The 16,632-nt window shown below is 51.8% G+C and overlaps 1 protein-coding gene across 1 annotated transcript; it reads right to left on the bottom strand.

Moving 5' to 3' along the window:
- Positions 1–285: 285 nt before the first annotated feature.
- On the bottom strand, positions 286–14,712 carry CACTIN (cactin, spliceosome C complex subunit). Its single transcript, XM_038770713.1, has 10 exons — positions 14,495–14,712; positions 11,866–12,361; positions 7,493–7,588; positions 7,079–7,224; positions 6,719–6,881; positions 3,948–4,062; positions 2,990–3,182; positions 2,638–2,760; positions 1,575–1,849; positions 286–1,017 (listed from the first exon to the last, which is right to left on the bottom strand). The coding sequence occupies exons 1-10, from the start codon at positions 14,710–14,712 to the stop codon at positions 527–529; spliced, it is 2,316 nt and encodes a 771-aa protein (XP_038626641.1). The 3' UTR covers positions 286–526.
- Between the last annotated feature and the right edge of the window lie 1,920 nt (positions 14,713–16,632).

Raw genomic sequence — 16,632 nt, 5'->3', positions numbered from 1 at the left:
CAATCAATAAATACAATTACGATATAGATACATATATCTGCATACGAAAAATTAACTTTCTGGGTGAGGGCTTTTAGACCCCAGGATAAGTTACCAAGGCAATCTCTCTCTGGTCCTTGTCCTGTCCTGCTCCTGGGCTGCAGATTTGGCCTTGGGTGTGCTGGAGAACAGCAGGGTCTAGCTGAAACCTGGGCTAGAGGGAAGGTGTTGATCGCCCCCGATATCCCACAGCATTTGGAATCAGACATCTTGACCAAGGGAGACGTCCAGTGCAGAGCCCCCGACTTCATAGAAATCAGTTTTATTTGGTTTAAAGAGGTGTTGAAGAAACCCATCCACTCAGGTACAAGAAACAGGAGGAGGAGAAGGAGCTCAAGGGTCAAGGTTTTGGGCAGTAGTCACTGGCAGGTTTTGTGGCTGGGGGTGCCAGACAGACAAGGGTAAGCAAGATGGAGCTGGCATCCAAATTCTGTCTTTGTGGCCTGAGGGAATCCTCTAGTCTCCCCAGTCCCTCCCTTCTCCCTTACTACCGCCGGTAGCGATAACGCTTAAAATGGAACCACAGTTGGAAGATGCCATTGGCGAACTGGCAGCGGAAGCCATGGCGGTGCGAGTACTCCCATTCGCGGTTGACAATTTTGAAGGCAATGTCCTCATAGGGGGGCCCGGCATGAAAGCGCAGGATAGCAAAGTCTTTGTTGTCCTGGCAGGCCTCCAGAAAATATTCTGGGGTAGAGCGCTTATCAATCAAATCTGGATAAAATATATTAAATTTGTATCCCTGGACAATCTTGGGTGGAGGGTTGTCAAAGTCATAGTGGGTCTGATTGTATTTGTTCCACTCAAAGCCCGTGTGGACTCGATTGAAGAAGCGGGGCTTCCGGGGCCTGTACTTGTCAGCCCACAGATACGCCTTGCCTGTCAGCGGCATCTCCACGCTAAATTGGGCTTCGTCTGCCCCCATGCCCTCCTTGGCTCGGCGGAAGAAGATGTCCTCAGCACTCTCACTGGCATCTCCTGGAAGGGAAAGAAGGAACAAGTTGGAAGGATATGCGGTGAGGGGTCACCTCCGGTCCACAGCAGTTGGCCAGCAACGTTGCCTCCGATGGAGACTAAAACCTCCACTGCCCCCTGCCCTTCCTTCATCCCCGGAAACCAAGACCCCACAGTGCAAAGAGCCACTTCTCCCATGCATCCCAACTAAGGTAAGAGATAGAGGCCCAGGTAGGGCTGGATCAGGCTTTGAAAACAGCTCTGACAGAAACCACCCAAAGAGCAAAGGAAATGACCCGATCGGGCTGGTTGTCCCAGTGTTTCCCGTTAGGGAGCTGCCTCCTCCGAGCCACCAGTGTAAAACACTTCAGGAGAGTTCCAAACTTCCCCTTGGATGCCCCCTCGATGCTTGGGAATGCTTCCCGACCAAGCAACTGGGCAAGCCTAAAGACTTTAACAAACGTTCCAGTGGCCCAAGGGCAGAAATTTGGGATGGGGCTAACTGAGGTCAAGGGTGCTCAGGACGTACTCCGGCCAGACTCACTCCTCAAAGTCCATCTAACTCCCCCCACCTTGCCTACCTGTGACCTGGAGCTGCTGCCGTGACAGCAGTAGGCGCTGAAAGTCTTCATCTGATTCCACCACATGGGCGTCAAAGGGCAACTCGTGGGAGGTGAGCAGCCGGGGACTGTACTTGCCGGCGTCGTAGTCATCCAGACTTTGTTGGATTAAGTCCTCCTCCATGAGCACGGCCTCTCCCTCGCCCTCCCCTTTGGCCTCTCCCTCTGCCTCAGCCTCTTCTGAGCCACTCGTGGAAGGTCCAGGTTGTGCTGGGCCTCTGTCCTCCGTTTCAGACCTAGAAGTGGGAGGTGAGGTTAGCCTTTGCCAAGGAAGGTCTCCCTCCTCCCTGAAACGCTGTCAGGCCTCGGTCTTGCAGACAAGGCACTACCCTGGCTCTCCTCCTACCACTCTGACTGCTCCTTGTCTGTCTCATTCATCAGCTCCTCTTCTGCCTCCCACCCCTTAACTCTGGACATCCCAAAGGACTCCACTCTGGGTTCCCTGCTCTCCTCACTCCACGCCCACTCGCAGGGAGCTCATCCGCGTCTCCAGCTTCAGCTGCCAACTTGATGCGGATGACTCCTAAATATTTCCCTCTCATTGTCTCTCTCCAGCCTCCTCCAGTCCCAGCCTCTCAGAAAATTCACCATCTCACATCTCCTCTTCCCTCCGGGACCTTTCCCCTTGGATGATCCACAGTCATCTCGGCTAGACACCTGCATCTCCCTGCCTCCTGCTCTCCCCACTCTAAATCTATACTATACACTTCTGCATGGTGCTCATACATGTTATTCCTAGTGCTACTCCCACTACTACTGTTGCTCCTGCTACATGGACCCAGGCTGATCCTCACTCTTAGAAGGTTTGGGCAGTAGATTCCGGGGAAATAAGTAGGAGAAACAAACACAGGAATGTGAAAATAACTCAGTGAAGACCAGCCCCAATCCAGCTGCTGAGGTCTGGGTCCCGGGAGTATGCGTGGGGAAGACGAGAGGTGCCCTGTCCCCTATAAAATGAGAACAGGTGTGGTCCCTTCACCACCACCCGAAGGAAGAGAGCGTACAGGACCATAGAAATCCATACCTGTCACTGGGGGAAGATGGCTCCCTCCTGAGGATGGGAAACAGGGGCTCGCTCTCCACTCCTTGCTCCTGCTTCAGCTTGTACAACTTCTGGCGGAGGACATCTTGGTGCCGTTCCCGTAGCCTACGGCAGGGGTGGAAGGTTCATTATTCTTCTGGCACAGAGACCTAGTTCCTGGCTGGAAGTTAAGCCTACTTTGCATTTTCTTCTGGAGAGCTCAAAGCACATCCCCCACTATCTGTGCCCCATCTCCCCCAGTTGGTAAACTCTGCCTTCTCCCTAATACAGCCCTACCCCGGTACTCATTCCCTTGGCGCCACCCCCACCCTGCCATGCCACCCTACGGCCTCACCTTGCCCGGGCCATATAGGCTTTGAGCTGCTGCAGCAGGCTCTCCCAGTAGCCAATGTCCAAGTTGGGTCCGCCGGCTCGGATCTTGCCCTCAATGCCTTGGAAGATGACCTGCAGCTGATTGTAGGTCTTCCCTTTGAATACCGACTGGACATCTGAGCTAACGGAAGCATTAACACCTTCTCGGCGCTCTCCTGTGGGGAAAAGGTTTGGAGAGCCAGTTAGCAATGCTCTTGGAGTGAAACCTACGGATTGCTTTCCTTCTGGCAACTTCCCTGCCCGGAATGCCATAGCTGGAATGGCCCACTCCTCAGGGACACGGGCTCCTTTGAGCTGTTTTCCCAGTCCTTTTTCACCCTCATGAAGCAGCATTGCCTAGTGGAAAGAGCCCAGGTCCAGGACCCAGAGGACCTGGGTTCTAATCCCAGCTCCCCAACTTGTCTGCGGTGTGGCCTTAGGCAAATCGCTTCACTTCTCTGGGCCTGTTTCCTCAACTGTAAAATGGGGATTCAACACCTGGCTTCCCTCCTACTTAGACCCTGATCCTCATGCGGGACAGGGACTGTGTCCAGCCTGATTAACTTGCATCAGCACCAGCGCTCAGAACAACGCTCGACACAGTAAGTGTTTAACAGATACCATTACCGTCTCCTGCTCAAGAGAGGTTGCCACACAGGTAAAACCTTGGCTTACACACGAAAAGTAACAGCAGGGGAGTTCTTGAACTGGCCTGATTAAGCAATCAGGTTATTGATCATCAAGCTTTGCCTCCAGGCCTAGCTGGTGATTTGGTCCTTACCCCAAAGGGCCCCTGGTGCTACCAGCAGCAGCTGGGCCAATCCAGAAGCTAAACAATTGCTCAGTTTGACACTAGCAAAACGTTTTGTTCTGTTTTCTGACCTAAAAAAAAAATAATTCTGGTGAATGACCAAGAAGATGCAGGAGTCTTTCGGTTTTACCTGGCCCTTTCCCAGATGCCTCCAGCTTGCGGAGTTTGGAGATCTCGTCTTCTGTAATGATGGTCATGTCCCGCCAGAAATCCACGTTCTTGCCCTGCTCCAGTTCCATGTAAACCTGAAGTCAGGAGCAGGAGTGAAAGACTCAGGGACCTAGCCACTGAAAGGCCTGCAAGTTTGCATCCTCAGTGTCATTCTAGACTTTCATTTCTCACATTCAATTTACTTGCCAAATACTTGCAATTTACCACATCTGGTGGATCCACCCTTCCTCTCCATCCAAACAGTTACCACTCTGGTAGTAACGGCTCTGCTCTAGCGTCCTTGTCGTTCTCCCTGCCTCCAGTCTCTCCCCTCTCTAATCTACGCTACCCACTGCTGCATGGACCATCTTTCTGAAGCATCCCTCAACAAACCTCATAACCCTCCTCTGGCTCCCAGTGTCCTTCTACATCAAACCAAAACACCTCACAAGCAGCTTCAAGGCTCTCCACCAACTTGCCCCATCTTAGAGATCTGTTCTCTTTACCTGTTACTCCCAGCCTGCTCTAAGCATCTAGTTGAAGAATCTCACTCTCAACTCCCCCTCCTCTATCTTCTTGCCCACGCTGTTCCCCTGGCCCAGAAATACCTCCTCCCCAAATCTGGAAGACTGCAGTGCCCCTCACATTCAAAACCCTCCTAAAATCCCATCTCCTTCAACCAGCCTGTCCAGCAGTCCAAGTCATATCAGCCACCTCCAGCACTTCTGTATATCAGAACCAGGTCAGGGGACCTGGGTTCTTAGCCCAGCTCTGCCACTTACCTATGGTTTGACCTTGGGCAAAGCACTTCACTTTTCTGTGCCTCAACCTCCTCATCTTTAAAATGGGAATTAAATACCCATTCTCCCCCTCTTCGGGACTGGGAGCCCCACGGGGGCCACGGACTATGTCTAACCTGATTGTACTGTACCTACCCCAGTGTTTAGTACAGTGCTCAACAATACTGCAACTAGAATTTCATTATTTATTGATTGATATTATTGAATGATTGGTATCTATGTTTATTCAAATATACATTCAACTATTTACCTTGATAACTCTAGTTGTAAATATTTTTATATCTGCCTCTTCAGTTATAGTATAAATTCCTTGTGATCGGGGATTGCGGCATTTGTCAGATTTTTACTTCTGATGTACTTAGTCCAGCTCCCAGGGGGCATTCAATAAATACTATCACCACCACCACTACTACTCCATCAGCACAAAGCAGCTTTTGGCAAGAAGACACTTGCAAAAGCAACAGTCTAAATAAATGTAAATAAGTGCGGGGGGGGAGGGGGGAGATTGTGAGGAGCCAAGTTCTTAGGTGATGGAGAAACAGCATGGCCTAGTGGATGCAGCACAAGCCTGGAAGTCAGGAGGCCCTGGATTCTCATCCCGGCTCTGCCGCTTGTCTGCTGTGTGACCTTGGGCAAGTCACTTCACTTCTCTGGGCCTCAGTTACCTCATCTGTAAAATGAGGATTACGACCGTGAGCCCCATGTGGACCATGGACTGTGTTCAACCTGATTAGCCTGTATTTACCTCAGCACTTAGTACAGTGCCGGGCACACAGTAAGCACTTAAATACCATTTGGGAAAAAAAAGTGCTAAAGTGGTCGGGCGTGGGGGGGAGGTGGGGGGTAGAGAAATAAGGTGGAGAGATAAGATGAATTAATGAATCAATCAATAAATGGTATTCATTGAATGCTGATGGGGTGCAGAGCACTTTACTACGCACTTGGGAGAGTACAATACAACAGAGTTGGTAGACATGTTCCCTGTCCACCAGGAATTTACAGTCTAGATCAAAGAAGACCTCCTGGAGATGTGATTTTAGGATGGTTCTGAGGATGGGGAGAGTTGTGATCAGTCAGATATGAAGGGCTTCTAGGCCACAGTGTGGATGGGAACAGAGGGTCAATGGCGAGAGATGACAGCGAGGCAGTGAATAGGCTGGCATTAGAGAAGCGAAGTGTGCGGGCTGGGTTATAATGGGAAAAGAGTGAGAAAAAGCAGCAGGGAGAGAGCTGATTGAGTCCCTCAGAGCAGATGGCCAGAAGTTTCTGCTTGATGCACTGAGGAATGGGTAACCATTGAAAGCTTTTGAGGCATGGAGAAATGGGCAATAAACAATGCTTTGGAAAAATGATCCAGGCAGTAGAGAGAAAGGAAGAGACTGGAAGCAGGGAGGTCTGCAAGGATGTGGGTTATGACAAGGGTTTGGACCAGCGTGATGGCAGTTTAGATGGAGAGGAAGAGGAGGATTCTGGAGATGCTGTGAAGACAGTACTGACAGGATTTGGTGACTGACTGAATATGAGGGGTGAATCAGAGAGGGGAGTCCAGATTAATGCCATGGCTGTGGGCTTGAGAAACGGGCAGGTGGTGTTGCCAAAACTGATGGGAAAGTTCGGTGAAGGAAAAATAATCATATTGGATAATGGTGATATTTGTCAAGTGCTAATTCTATGCCAAGCACTATACTAAGCGCTGGGGAAGATACAAGATAATCCAGTTGGACACAGTCCTCATCCCAGATGGGGCTCATAGCCTAAGCAGGAGGGACAACAGGTACTGAATCCTCATTTTGCAAACGAGGAAAAGGAAGAGGCACAGAAATGTTAACCAACTTGCCCAAGGTTACACGGCAGGCAAGTGACAGAGCTGAGATGAGGTCCCACAAACTTCGACTCCCAAGCCTGGGCTCTTTCAGTAAAGCCGTGTTGAGAGACCCAAAGGAGTAGCTACCTGTATATCCTCTAGCAGGTCCTCCATGTCAGACACGGTGAGGCCATTGAGGAAAGTGTAAGGCTCATGCATCTCTACCGCCAAATCGTCATCCTCCGCGCTGATGTACTTGGCCAGCAGGTCAATGGGCTTGGCTCGGCCATCCCTGATGCGGATTTTTGAGCTATCGGAAAGAGATAAAAAGTGAGGGACTAGGGAACGGGGGACAACCGTGCAGCCTTCACTGCAACACAGACATGGAAGGGCAAGGGAATAGGAGGAAACGGGGAAAGGGATAGGGGCCGGACCAAGCACCTTGGAGATTGGCACTTTTTGCCGCTCTCCTGCAGTTCTCCCTTCCCACCTCACCCAACCACTCACCGCAGCTTGGCTTGTTGAAGGTGAAAGTTGTCCTCTTGCTCCTCCCAGGTTTTGAAGTGCTCTGCCTCCTTCTCCCGTTGCAGCATTTCCAGCTCCTGCTCTCGCATGGCCTTTTCCCTCTCACGCTCCAATCGCAGCTGCTTCACCTGAGGAGAGAAGGAAGAAACTTAAGGGAGAAATCCTTCTTCTCAGAGAGAAGCAGAAGGCCCAAGGAGACCAGACCATTCATTCACTCAATCGAATTTTTCACGCGTTTACTGTGTGCAGAGCACCGTACTAAGCGTTTGGAAAGTACACACCCACACCAGGCTTACAGTCTAGAAGGGGGGAGACAGACATCAAAACATGTAAACAGGCAAACCAGTCTCACTGAGGAGACACTTAGAAGTGGGAAGCTTTGGGGCACAGTCTTACCTTTTGCAGTTCAAGGCGGTTGTCTTCTTGGATTCGCTTGTTTCTCTCCTTCAGTTCCTTCTCTTCTAGGTGGCCAATGCCCTTCTTCTCCAAGGCCTGACAAAGTCAAACACAGAAAAGGCTGAATTTGGATCCTGTAGCTATTACTTCCCCTATCCGTAATCTGTTTTAATGTCTGTCTCCCCTTGTAGGCAAATATCGCGTCTACCAACTCTGTTGTACTGTACTCTCCCAAATGCTCTGCACACAGTATGTGCTCAATAAATACCACCAACTGATTAATCAGGGAAGGCTCCCAGGATATGCAATTTTAGTAGGGCTTTGAAGATGAAGAATAGTGCTCTGTTGGATGTGAAAGAAGGCGTTAGCAAGAGATCAATGGTGAGAGAAACAAGAATGAGGCACAGTGAGTAAGCTGCATTGGAGAAGGGAAATGTGCAAGTTGGGTTGTAGTGGGAGAGGAGTGAGGATCAGTAAAGGGGAAGATGGGAATGTTAGGAGTGGGTTTAGGAGGGAAGATGAGTATTGCCACTTTAGAAATGTTGAGCTTGAGATGCCAGCAAGATCCCCAAGTGGAGATATTCTAGAGACAAAAAAAGATGACAGGCTGGGGGTGGGGGGAGATGGAGGGAGAGAGATTGAAATTTGGAATCTTTTATATAAAGATAGTAGCTAAAGCCACGTGACTGAATGAGCTCTCTGAGGAAGTGAGTGTAGGAGAGAGAAAAGAAGGGGACTCAGAAGAGAGCCTTAGGGCCAGAGGATGGAAAAGAAGAGCAGTCAGAGAAGTATAAGAATCAAGTTAGTAGTACCATGTCATCTTAAGCGCTTTTTCATGGAGGGAAGTACCCACTGTATCAAAGACAGCGAAGAGATCAAGGAGGATCAGGATGGAGTAGAGCCCTCTGGACATGGCTAAAGGAGGTTGCTGACGATGTTGGAGAGAGCAGACTTGGTGGAGAGAAGGGGTGAAGAGCCAGACTGCAGTGGGTGGAGAAGAGAGTCAGTGGCTTGGAAATGAAGGCAGAAGGGGTATGCGGCTCATTCTAAGAGTGTGGATAGGAATGGGAGCTGGGAGGTGGGGCCACTGCTGGAGGGAACTGTGGGGTTGAGGGAGAGTTTAGAATGGGGGAGAGTTGAGCATATCTGAAGGTAAGTGAAGCCATTAGAGAGTGAGTGTTTGAAGACAGGAGTGTGGGAGGAGAGGAAGAGAGGAAGCAATCATTTTTTTAGGGGACAGGGTAGGGAATAGGGTCAAAACCACAGGTTGAAGAGGAGACTAGGTGGGGGACCTCTCGAGAAACAGCTGGAAAGCAAAAGAAAGATGAGGAAGGGGGAGTGGAGTGGAGGGGCACACTTGGGGGTGAGCCATCAGGGGTAGGATTCTCAGTCTCCTTCAATATTGCAGACTACCCCAGTATCCTGGAAACATTATCCAACCTTGGCTTCACTGACACTGTCCTTTCCTGATCTCCTATTACCCAGGATGTTCACCAGCTCCTCCTCTGCTTCCCCCTGCAACTGTGGGAGTCCCTCAAGGCTCAGTTCTGGATCCCCTTCTATTCTCCATCTACACCAGCTCCGTATTTGTGCTTATCGGGTGCAGAGCACTGTACCAAGCACTCGGGAGAGTACAATACAACAATAAACAGACACATTCCCTGCCCACAACGAGTTTACAGTCATTTGCTCCCATGGCTTCAGGTACCAACTACCAAATCTACCGCTCCAGCCCTGACTATCCTCCTTCTCATTAGTCTTGCATTTCCCCCTGCCTTCAGGATGTCTCTACTTGGGTGTCCCACAAACACCTCAAACTTAACATGTTCAAAACAGAACTCCTCATCTTCTCACCCAAACCCTGTCCTCCACCTGAAAAATCACCATCCACAACACCATTATCCTCTTTGTCTCACAAGCCCATAATACTGGTATTATCCTTGACTCATCTCTCTCATTCAACCCACACAACTTTGCAATCTGTCACCAAGTCCTGTTGGTTCTACCTTCACAATATCACTAAAATTCGCCCTTTCCTTTCCATCCAGAGACTATGCTGATCTAGGCACTTATCAATCAATCAATCCTATTTATTGAGCGCTTACTGTGTGCAGAGCACTGTACTAAGCGCTTGGGAAGTACAAAATGGCAACATATAGAGGCAGTCCCTACCCAACAGTGGGCTCACAGTCTAGAAGAGGGAGACAGAGAACAAAACCAAACATATTAACAAAATAAAATAAATAGATATGTACAAAATAAATAAATAAATAAATAGAGTAATAAATATGTACAAACATATATACATATACACAGGTGCTGTGGGGAAGGAAAGGAGGTAAGACGGGGGGAATGGAGAGGGGGACGAGGGGGAGAGGAAGGAAGGGGCTCAGTCTGGGAAGGCCTCCTGGAGGAGGTGAGCCCTCAGTAGGGCCTTGAAGGGAGGAAGAGAGCTAGCTTGGCGGATGTGGGGAGGGAGGGCATTCCAGGCCAGGGGGATGACGTGGGCCGGGGGTCGATGGCGGGACAGGCGAGAATGAGGCTCGGTGAGGAGATTAGCGGCAGAGGAGCGGGGGGTGCGGGCTGGGCAGTAGAAGGAGAGAAGGGAGGTGAGGTAGGAGGGGGCGAGGTGATGGACAGCCTTGAAGCTGAGGGTGAGGAGTTTCTGCCTGATGCGCAGATTGATTGGTAGCCACTGGAGATTTTTGAGGAGGGGAGTAACATGCCCAGAGCGTTTCTGGACAAAGACAATCCGGGCAGCAGCGTGAAGTATGGATTGAAGTGGGGAGAGACACGAGGATGGGAGATCAGAGAGAAGGCTGATGCAGTAGTCCAGACGAGATAGGATGAGAGCTTGAACGAGCACGGTAGCGGTTTGGATGGAGAGGAAAGGGTGGTCCTTGGCAATGTTGCGGAGCTGAGACCGGCAGGTTTTGGTGACAGCTTGGATGTGAGGGGTGAATGAGAGAGCGGAGTCGAGGATAACACCAAGGTTGAGGGCCTTGACTTATTCTGCCTTGACTACTGCATCAGCCTCCTCATCTCCTATTTTTACCCACTCCAGTTCTTACTTTACTCTGCTGCCCAGGTCATTTTTCTTAAAAAAAAAACAAAAAACATGTTAAGTTCACATCTCCCCACTCCTCAAGAACTTCCAGTGGCTGCCCATCCACCTTTGCATCAAACAGTAACTCCTTACCGTTGGCTTCAAAGCCCTCAATCGGCCCGTCCCTTCCTATCTTTTCTTGCTGATTATCTACTAAAACCCAGCCTGCACACTTCACTTCTCCACCAACAAACTCATTGTACCTCAACCTCATCTGTCTGCTTCCCCGTGCAGACTGTCAGCTCCTGATGGGTGAGGGCCACACCTACCAACTCTCTTGTGTTGTACTCTCCCAGGCGCTTAGCAGAATGCTATGCAGACAGTAAGCATTCAAAAAATACCATTGATTGACACAGAGAAGGAAGAAGTGGAAGAGAAAAGAGGGATGGATGGAGGGAGGCAGGCAATACAAAAGGAAAAGAGAGAGAAAGCAAAAGGTACAATCCAGTCCTGGAGACAGAAACAAGGAGTAAAACTAGACTAAGATGAAATGGAACATTCCTCTCACTAGTGGCTTCGAATTGTCAGTTTATTGAAGTTTATTGAAACGGCAAGGGAGGGAGGAGTCTCTATCAGGTCAAAGGATCTGTTCCTCACTACTCTCCTACTACAATCCAGCCCATATACTTTGCTCCTCTAATGCTAACCTCTCACTATACCTCTATTTTGTCTATCTCGCCACTGACCTCTCACCCACGTCTGACCTGGAATGCCCTCCCTCCTCAAATCTGACAATTACTCTCGCCCTGCTTTAAAGCCTTATTGAAGGTACATCTCCTCCAAGAGGCCTTCCCTGACTAAACCCTCCTTTCCTCTTCTCCCACTCCCTTCTGCAATGCCCTTACTTACCTATTCCTTTTATTCATCCCCCCTCTCAGCCCCACAGCATTTATGTACATATCTGTAATTTATTTATTTACATTAAGGTCTGTCTCCCCCTCTAGACTGTATGCTCACTGTGGGCCAGGAATGTCGGCTTATTATTATATTTTACTCTCCCAAGCATTTAGTAGTACAGTGCTCTGCAAAAACCACTGACTGACTAAAATGGGGATTAAGACTGTGAGTCCAATAATAATAATGATGGCATTTATTAAGCACTTACTATGTACAAAGCACTGCTCTAAGCACTGAATGTGAGGCAGGGACCGTGTCCAACCTGATAATCATGAATGTATGCCAGCGCTTAGTACAGTGCCTGGCATATAGTGAGCACTTTACAGATACCACACACACAAAGAAAAAAATCTTTAGAGCAAACCCCTACCTTGTTCCATATGAAGGTTCCCAGTAGGTTGTTGTCTCCAAATGGGTTGTCAGTATTTGTATAGCCCATGTACTCTTCCCCCCAACCCATCTTCTCCCGTTTCTTCCTTTCTTTAGCTTCCTTCTTTGCCAGCCTCCTGGCTCGTTTTTCTTCGGGGGTTTCAAAGGCCTTCATCATCTCCTCCTGCTGCTTCTTCTCCTCCTTCAGCCTCAAGCGTTCCTGGAGGCTCAACTGCTTGCCCAGATCCTCCTGGGGGCTATGGGAGCGAGAGGGGGAAGGAGATGGCGAGGAGACGGATGAGACTGAAGACCTGGAGTTGGATCGTTTTCTGCTCCTCCCACCTCCTCGGTTTTTCTTCTTCTCATTTTCCGGGTCGGAGGCAGAAGGAGGATCCCGTGATTGGGAACGAGGCCTCCTCTGGCTTTTATAGTGCCTCTCTGAACTTCTACTTCTCCTCTGCTTCCTCCATCTTTGCCTCTCTTCCCCAGAATCTGAGCTGCAAGATGAATGAAAAATATTTTACCATGACCGAGCCTGAGGTGCTTCATCAACTTCACAAGTCCAGTTAAACGCCTGAAATTCAACCACTTTGGACATCTTTTGCAACACAGTTTACAAAAGCAGCTTGAGGTGAAAAGGGAAGGTTAGCCTTGGGGATAGGGAGATTGGGACAATCAAGAATCGAGCAGACCCAGCTTCAGATCTAGTAATATAATTGTGGTATTTGTTAAAGCACACACTATATACTAAGCACTGTGGTAAGATAGTAATCGAGTCAGGCACACTCTCTGTCCCACATGGTGTTCACAACCTAAGGAGGAGTGGCAGTGGCAGAATATTTGGGAAAATATCCCTGCACCTAGCAGTAAAAATTTCAGCAGAGATGTTACTACCCCTTTAGTAAAGCTCTCTCTGAAACACATGCTCTGTCATGCTTGAATTAGCAAGCTCGCCCAGGCCGTTCCTGCACATTTCCAAAACCTGACTGTTCCACTAATATGTTTAGGAAAATTGGGGTGGGGAATCCCATTTTACAGACGAAGAGGCTGAGGTGGCACAGAGAAGTCGCGAGTTGCCCCTACGTCACACAGCAGGCGAGCGGCGGAGCTGGGATTAGAACCAGGTCCTCTGACTCCAATGCCAGGCCTCTTTCCACTAGGCTACACTGCTTCTCACCTGTTGGAGAGTGAGCACCTTTACAAACATCAGAGGACAACCTATATACTTCGCGACATTACCCGCCACTTACTCCGGCTCGGTTTCGACATACTGAGTTAAAGGCGCTACTGGAACAACCAAGAGGGGAATATCCTAAAGGCAGGAGACAAGATTGAAAAGCAGGTGAGGGATTGGAGTTGATTTATGTAGCAGAGAAGAGGTAGCTGATGGTAAGGAAACAGATGAGCTCCCCAAAACAGTGACTGCAGAGTGAGAAGAGCAGAGGGATGGAGAACAGAGCCTTGATGAGAAAAAGCACTGTTACAGGGTAGACTGTGGTCCAGGGAGGGGAGGTGGAAGCTAAAGGGTAGTCGGAAAGGAGAACCAAGAGTGTGCCGTGAAACACTGGTTTGAGAGCGTTTCAAGGCACAGGGATCGTGTTTGATCGGATTATCTTGCATCGACTCCAGATCTTGGAACACAGTAAGTGCTTAGAGCAGTGCTAGGCACAGAGTGGGTGTTTAACAAATACCATCATCATCATTACCCCTGAGGGCCCTACGATCGTAAGCTCCTTGTGGGCAGGGAGCGCGCCCACCAACTCTGTTTACTGCACTCTCCCAGGCGTTTAGCACAGGTTAAGCGCTCAGTAAATACCTCCGAGGACGGCGCTCGAGCAGCAGGAACCTCCGAGATCGGTTAGCGACGCCAATGAAGCAGCCTTTAACGGGCTTGGGAGTCAGAGGGCGTGAGTTCTCATCATCATCATCATCATCAATCGTATTTATTGAGCGCTTACTATGTGCAGAGCACTGTACTAAGCGCTTGGGAAGTCCAAATTGGCAACATATAGAGACAGTCCCTACCCAACAGTGGGCTCACAGTCTAAAAGGGGGAGGCAGAGAACAAAACCAAACATACCAACAAAATAAAATAAATAGAATAGATATGTACAAATAAATCAGAGTAAAAAATATGTACAAACATATATACATATATATAGGTGCTGTGGGGAAGGGAGGGAGGTAAGATGGGGGGATGGGGACGAGGGGGAGAGGAAGGAAGGGGCTCAGTGTGGGAAGGCCTCCTGGAGGAGGTGAGCTCTCAGCAGGGCCTTGAAGGGAGGAAGAGAGCTAGCTTGGCGGATGGGCAGAGGGAGGGCATTCCAGGCCCGCGACTCTGGGCCATTCACTTCACTGTGCCTCAATCAATCAATCGTATTGATTGAGCGCTTACCGTGTGCAGAGCACTGCACTAAGCGCTTGGGAAGTCCAAGTTGGCAACATACAGAGGCAACAGCGGGCTCACGGTCTAAAATTTCCCTCAGTTTCCTCATCTGTCAAATGGGGATGAAGACCGTGAGGCCCACGTCTTCCTGCGGTTGGGACGGTGCCTGGCCCATCGAAAGGGCTTAATTCCGCCCTCGTTAATATTGTTATTGTGAATAATTCCTCCCAGACTAACTTCTGACCTGTCCCGCCGCTCTCTCCGCGACCTTCTGCGTCGCCTCTCTTCTTCCTCCTCCTCCTCCCGCCGCCGCCGCCGCCGCCGCCGCCGCTGCTCGTCGCGCCTTCGCCGTCCTCCGCCATCGCTGCTCCTGGCGCTCTGGGCCGAGCGGCTCCTCCGGGGTGGCCGGTCCCCGTCGCCCAGCGAGCGGGAGCGGCTGAGGGAGCGGCGGCCCCGACCCATCGGCGCCGCGGGAAGGCCCGCCCCGGCGCGCGCCGGAAGCGGGCGGGGGCCTTCTGCGGTCTGGCCCGCACGAACGCCTGCCGCCGCGCGCCGCCTCGCCCCGTCAACCGCCTTTGGAAGGCGCCCCAGCCTCCCCGCCGGCGGGGCGGGCCATTTTGGCTTCCTGAAGGGCCGCCCCCTCCTGCCGGCCCCCTGCTCGCCGGGGCTGCCGGGGGTGGGGGGGGGTCGTGGCCAAGGCAGTTGGGCGGGCAGCCCTGGCACTGGACATGCGCTCCGTTCGAGGGCGCGACGCGGAGGATGCCGGGAAAGGGGCGGGGCCACGGCGAGGAGGGAGAAGGGGGGAGGGGGGAGGGAGGGGGAGGGGGAAGAGGGAGGAGGGGGAAGGGAGGGGGAGGAGGGGGGAAGGGAAGGGGGAAGGGAGGGGGGAAGGGAGGGAAGGGGAGGGAGGGGGGAAGGGAGGGAAGGGGAGGGAGGGGGGAAGGGAGGGAAGGGAAGGGGGGGAGGCGGGGGAGAGGGGGGAGGGGGGGAGGGAGGGGGATGGAGGGGGGAGGGGAAAGAGGGAGGAGAGGGAGGGGGAAAGAGGGAGGAGAGGGAGGGGGGAAGGGAGGGGGAGGGGAGGGAGGGAGGGGGGAAGGGAGAGGGGAGGGAAGGGGGAAGGGAGAGGGGAGGGAGGGGGAAGGGAGAGGGGAGGGAGGGGGGAAGGGAGGGGGGAAGGGAAGGGAGGGAAGGGGGAGGGGGGAGGGGGAAGGGAGGGGGAGGGGGGAGGGGAGGGAGGGGGAAGGGAGGGAAGGGAAGGGGGGAAGGGAGGGGGGAAGGGAGGGGGGAAGGGAAGGGAAGGGAGGGAAGGGAAGGGGGAAGGGGGAAGGGAGGGGGGGAGGGAAGGGAAGGGAAGGGGGGAGGCGGGGGAGAGGGGGGAGGGGGGAGGGGAAAGAGGGAGGAGAGGGGGGAGGGGGGAGGGGAAAGAGGGAGGAGAGGGAGGGGGGAAGGGAGGGGGAGGGGAGGGAGGGAGGGGGGAAGGGAGGGAGAGGGGAAGGGAGAGGGGAGGGGAGGGAGGGAGGGGGAAGGGAGGGAGAGGGGAAGGGAGAGGGGAGGGAAGGGGGAAGGGAGAGGGGAGGGAAGGGGGAAGGGAGAGGGGAGGGAGGGGGGAAGGGAGAGGGGAGGGAGGGGGGAAGGGAGGGAAGGGAAGGGGGAAGGGAGGGAAGGGAAGGGAGGGAAGGGGGAGGGGGAAGGGAGGGGGAGGGGGGAGGGGAGGGAGGGAAGGGGGGAAGGGAGGGGGGAAGGGAAGGGAGGGGAGAAGGAAGGGAAGGGGGAAGGGAGGGGGAGGGAGGGGGGAAGGGAGGGAAGGGAAGGGGGAAGGGAGGGGGGAAGGGAAGGGAGGGGGGAAGGGAGGGAAGGGAAGGGGGAAGGGAGGGGGGAAGGGAAGGGAAGGGAGGGGGGAAGGGAGGGAAGGGAAGGGGGAAGGGGGGAAATCAATCAATCAATCAATCAATCGTATTTATTGAGCGCTTACTATGTGCAGAGCACTGTACTAAGCGCTTGGGAAGTCCAAATTGGCAACACATAGAGACAGTCCCTACCCAACAGTGGGCTCCCAGTCTAAAAGGGGGAGACAGAGAACAGAACCAAACATACCAACAAAATAAAATAAATAGGATAGAAATGTACAAGTAAGATAAATAAATAAATAAATAAGTAGAGTAATAAATCTGTACAACCATATATACATATATCCAGGTGCTGTGGGGAAGGGAAGGAGGTAAGATGGGGGGGGGTGGAGAGGGGGACGAGGGGGAGAGGAAGGAAGGGGCTCAGTCTGGGAAAGGAGGGAAGGGAGGGAGAAGAATGGGCCGGAGAGAAGACTCTATTTATTTATTTATTTATTTATTTTACTTGTACCTATCTATTCTATTTCTTTTATTT

The sequence above is a fragment of the Tachyglossus aculeatus genome, chromosome X2, assembly GCF_015852505.1.
Source record: "Tachyglossus aculeatus isolate mTacAcu1 chromosome X2, mTacAcu1.pri, whole genome shotgun sequence".
NCBI classification, from domain to species: domain Eukaryota; kingdom Metazoa; phylum Chordata; class Mammalia; order Monotremata; family Tachyglossidae; genus Tachyglossus; species Tachyglossus aculeatus.
Note: the sequence above shows the minus strand (reverse complement) of the source record. Positions and strands in the feature narration are given on the sequence as shown.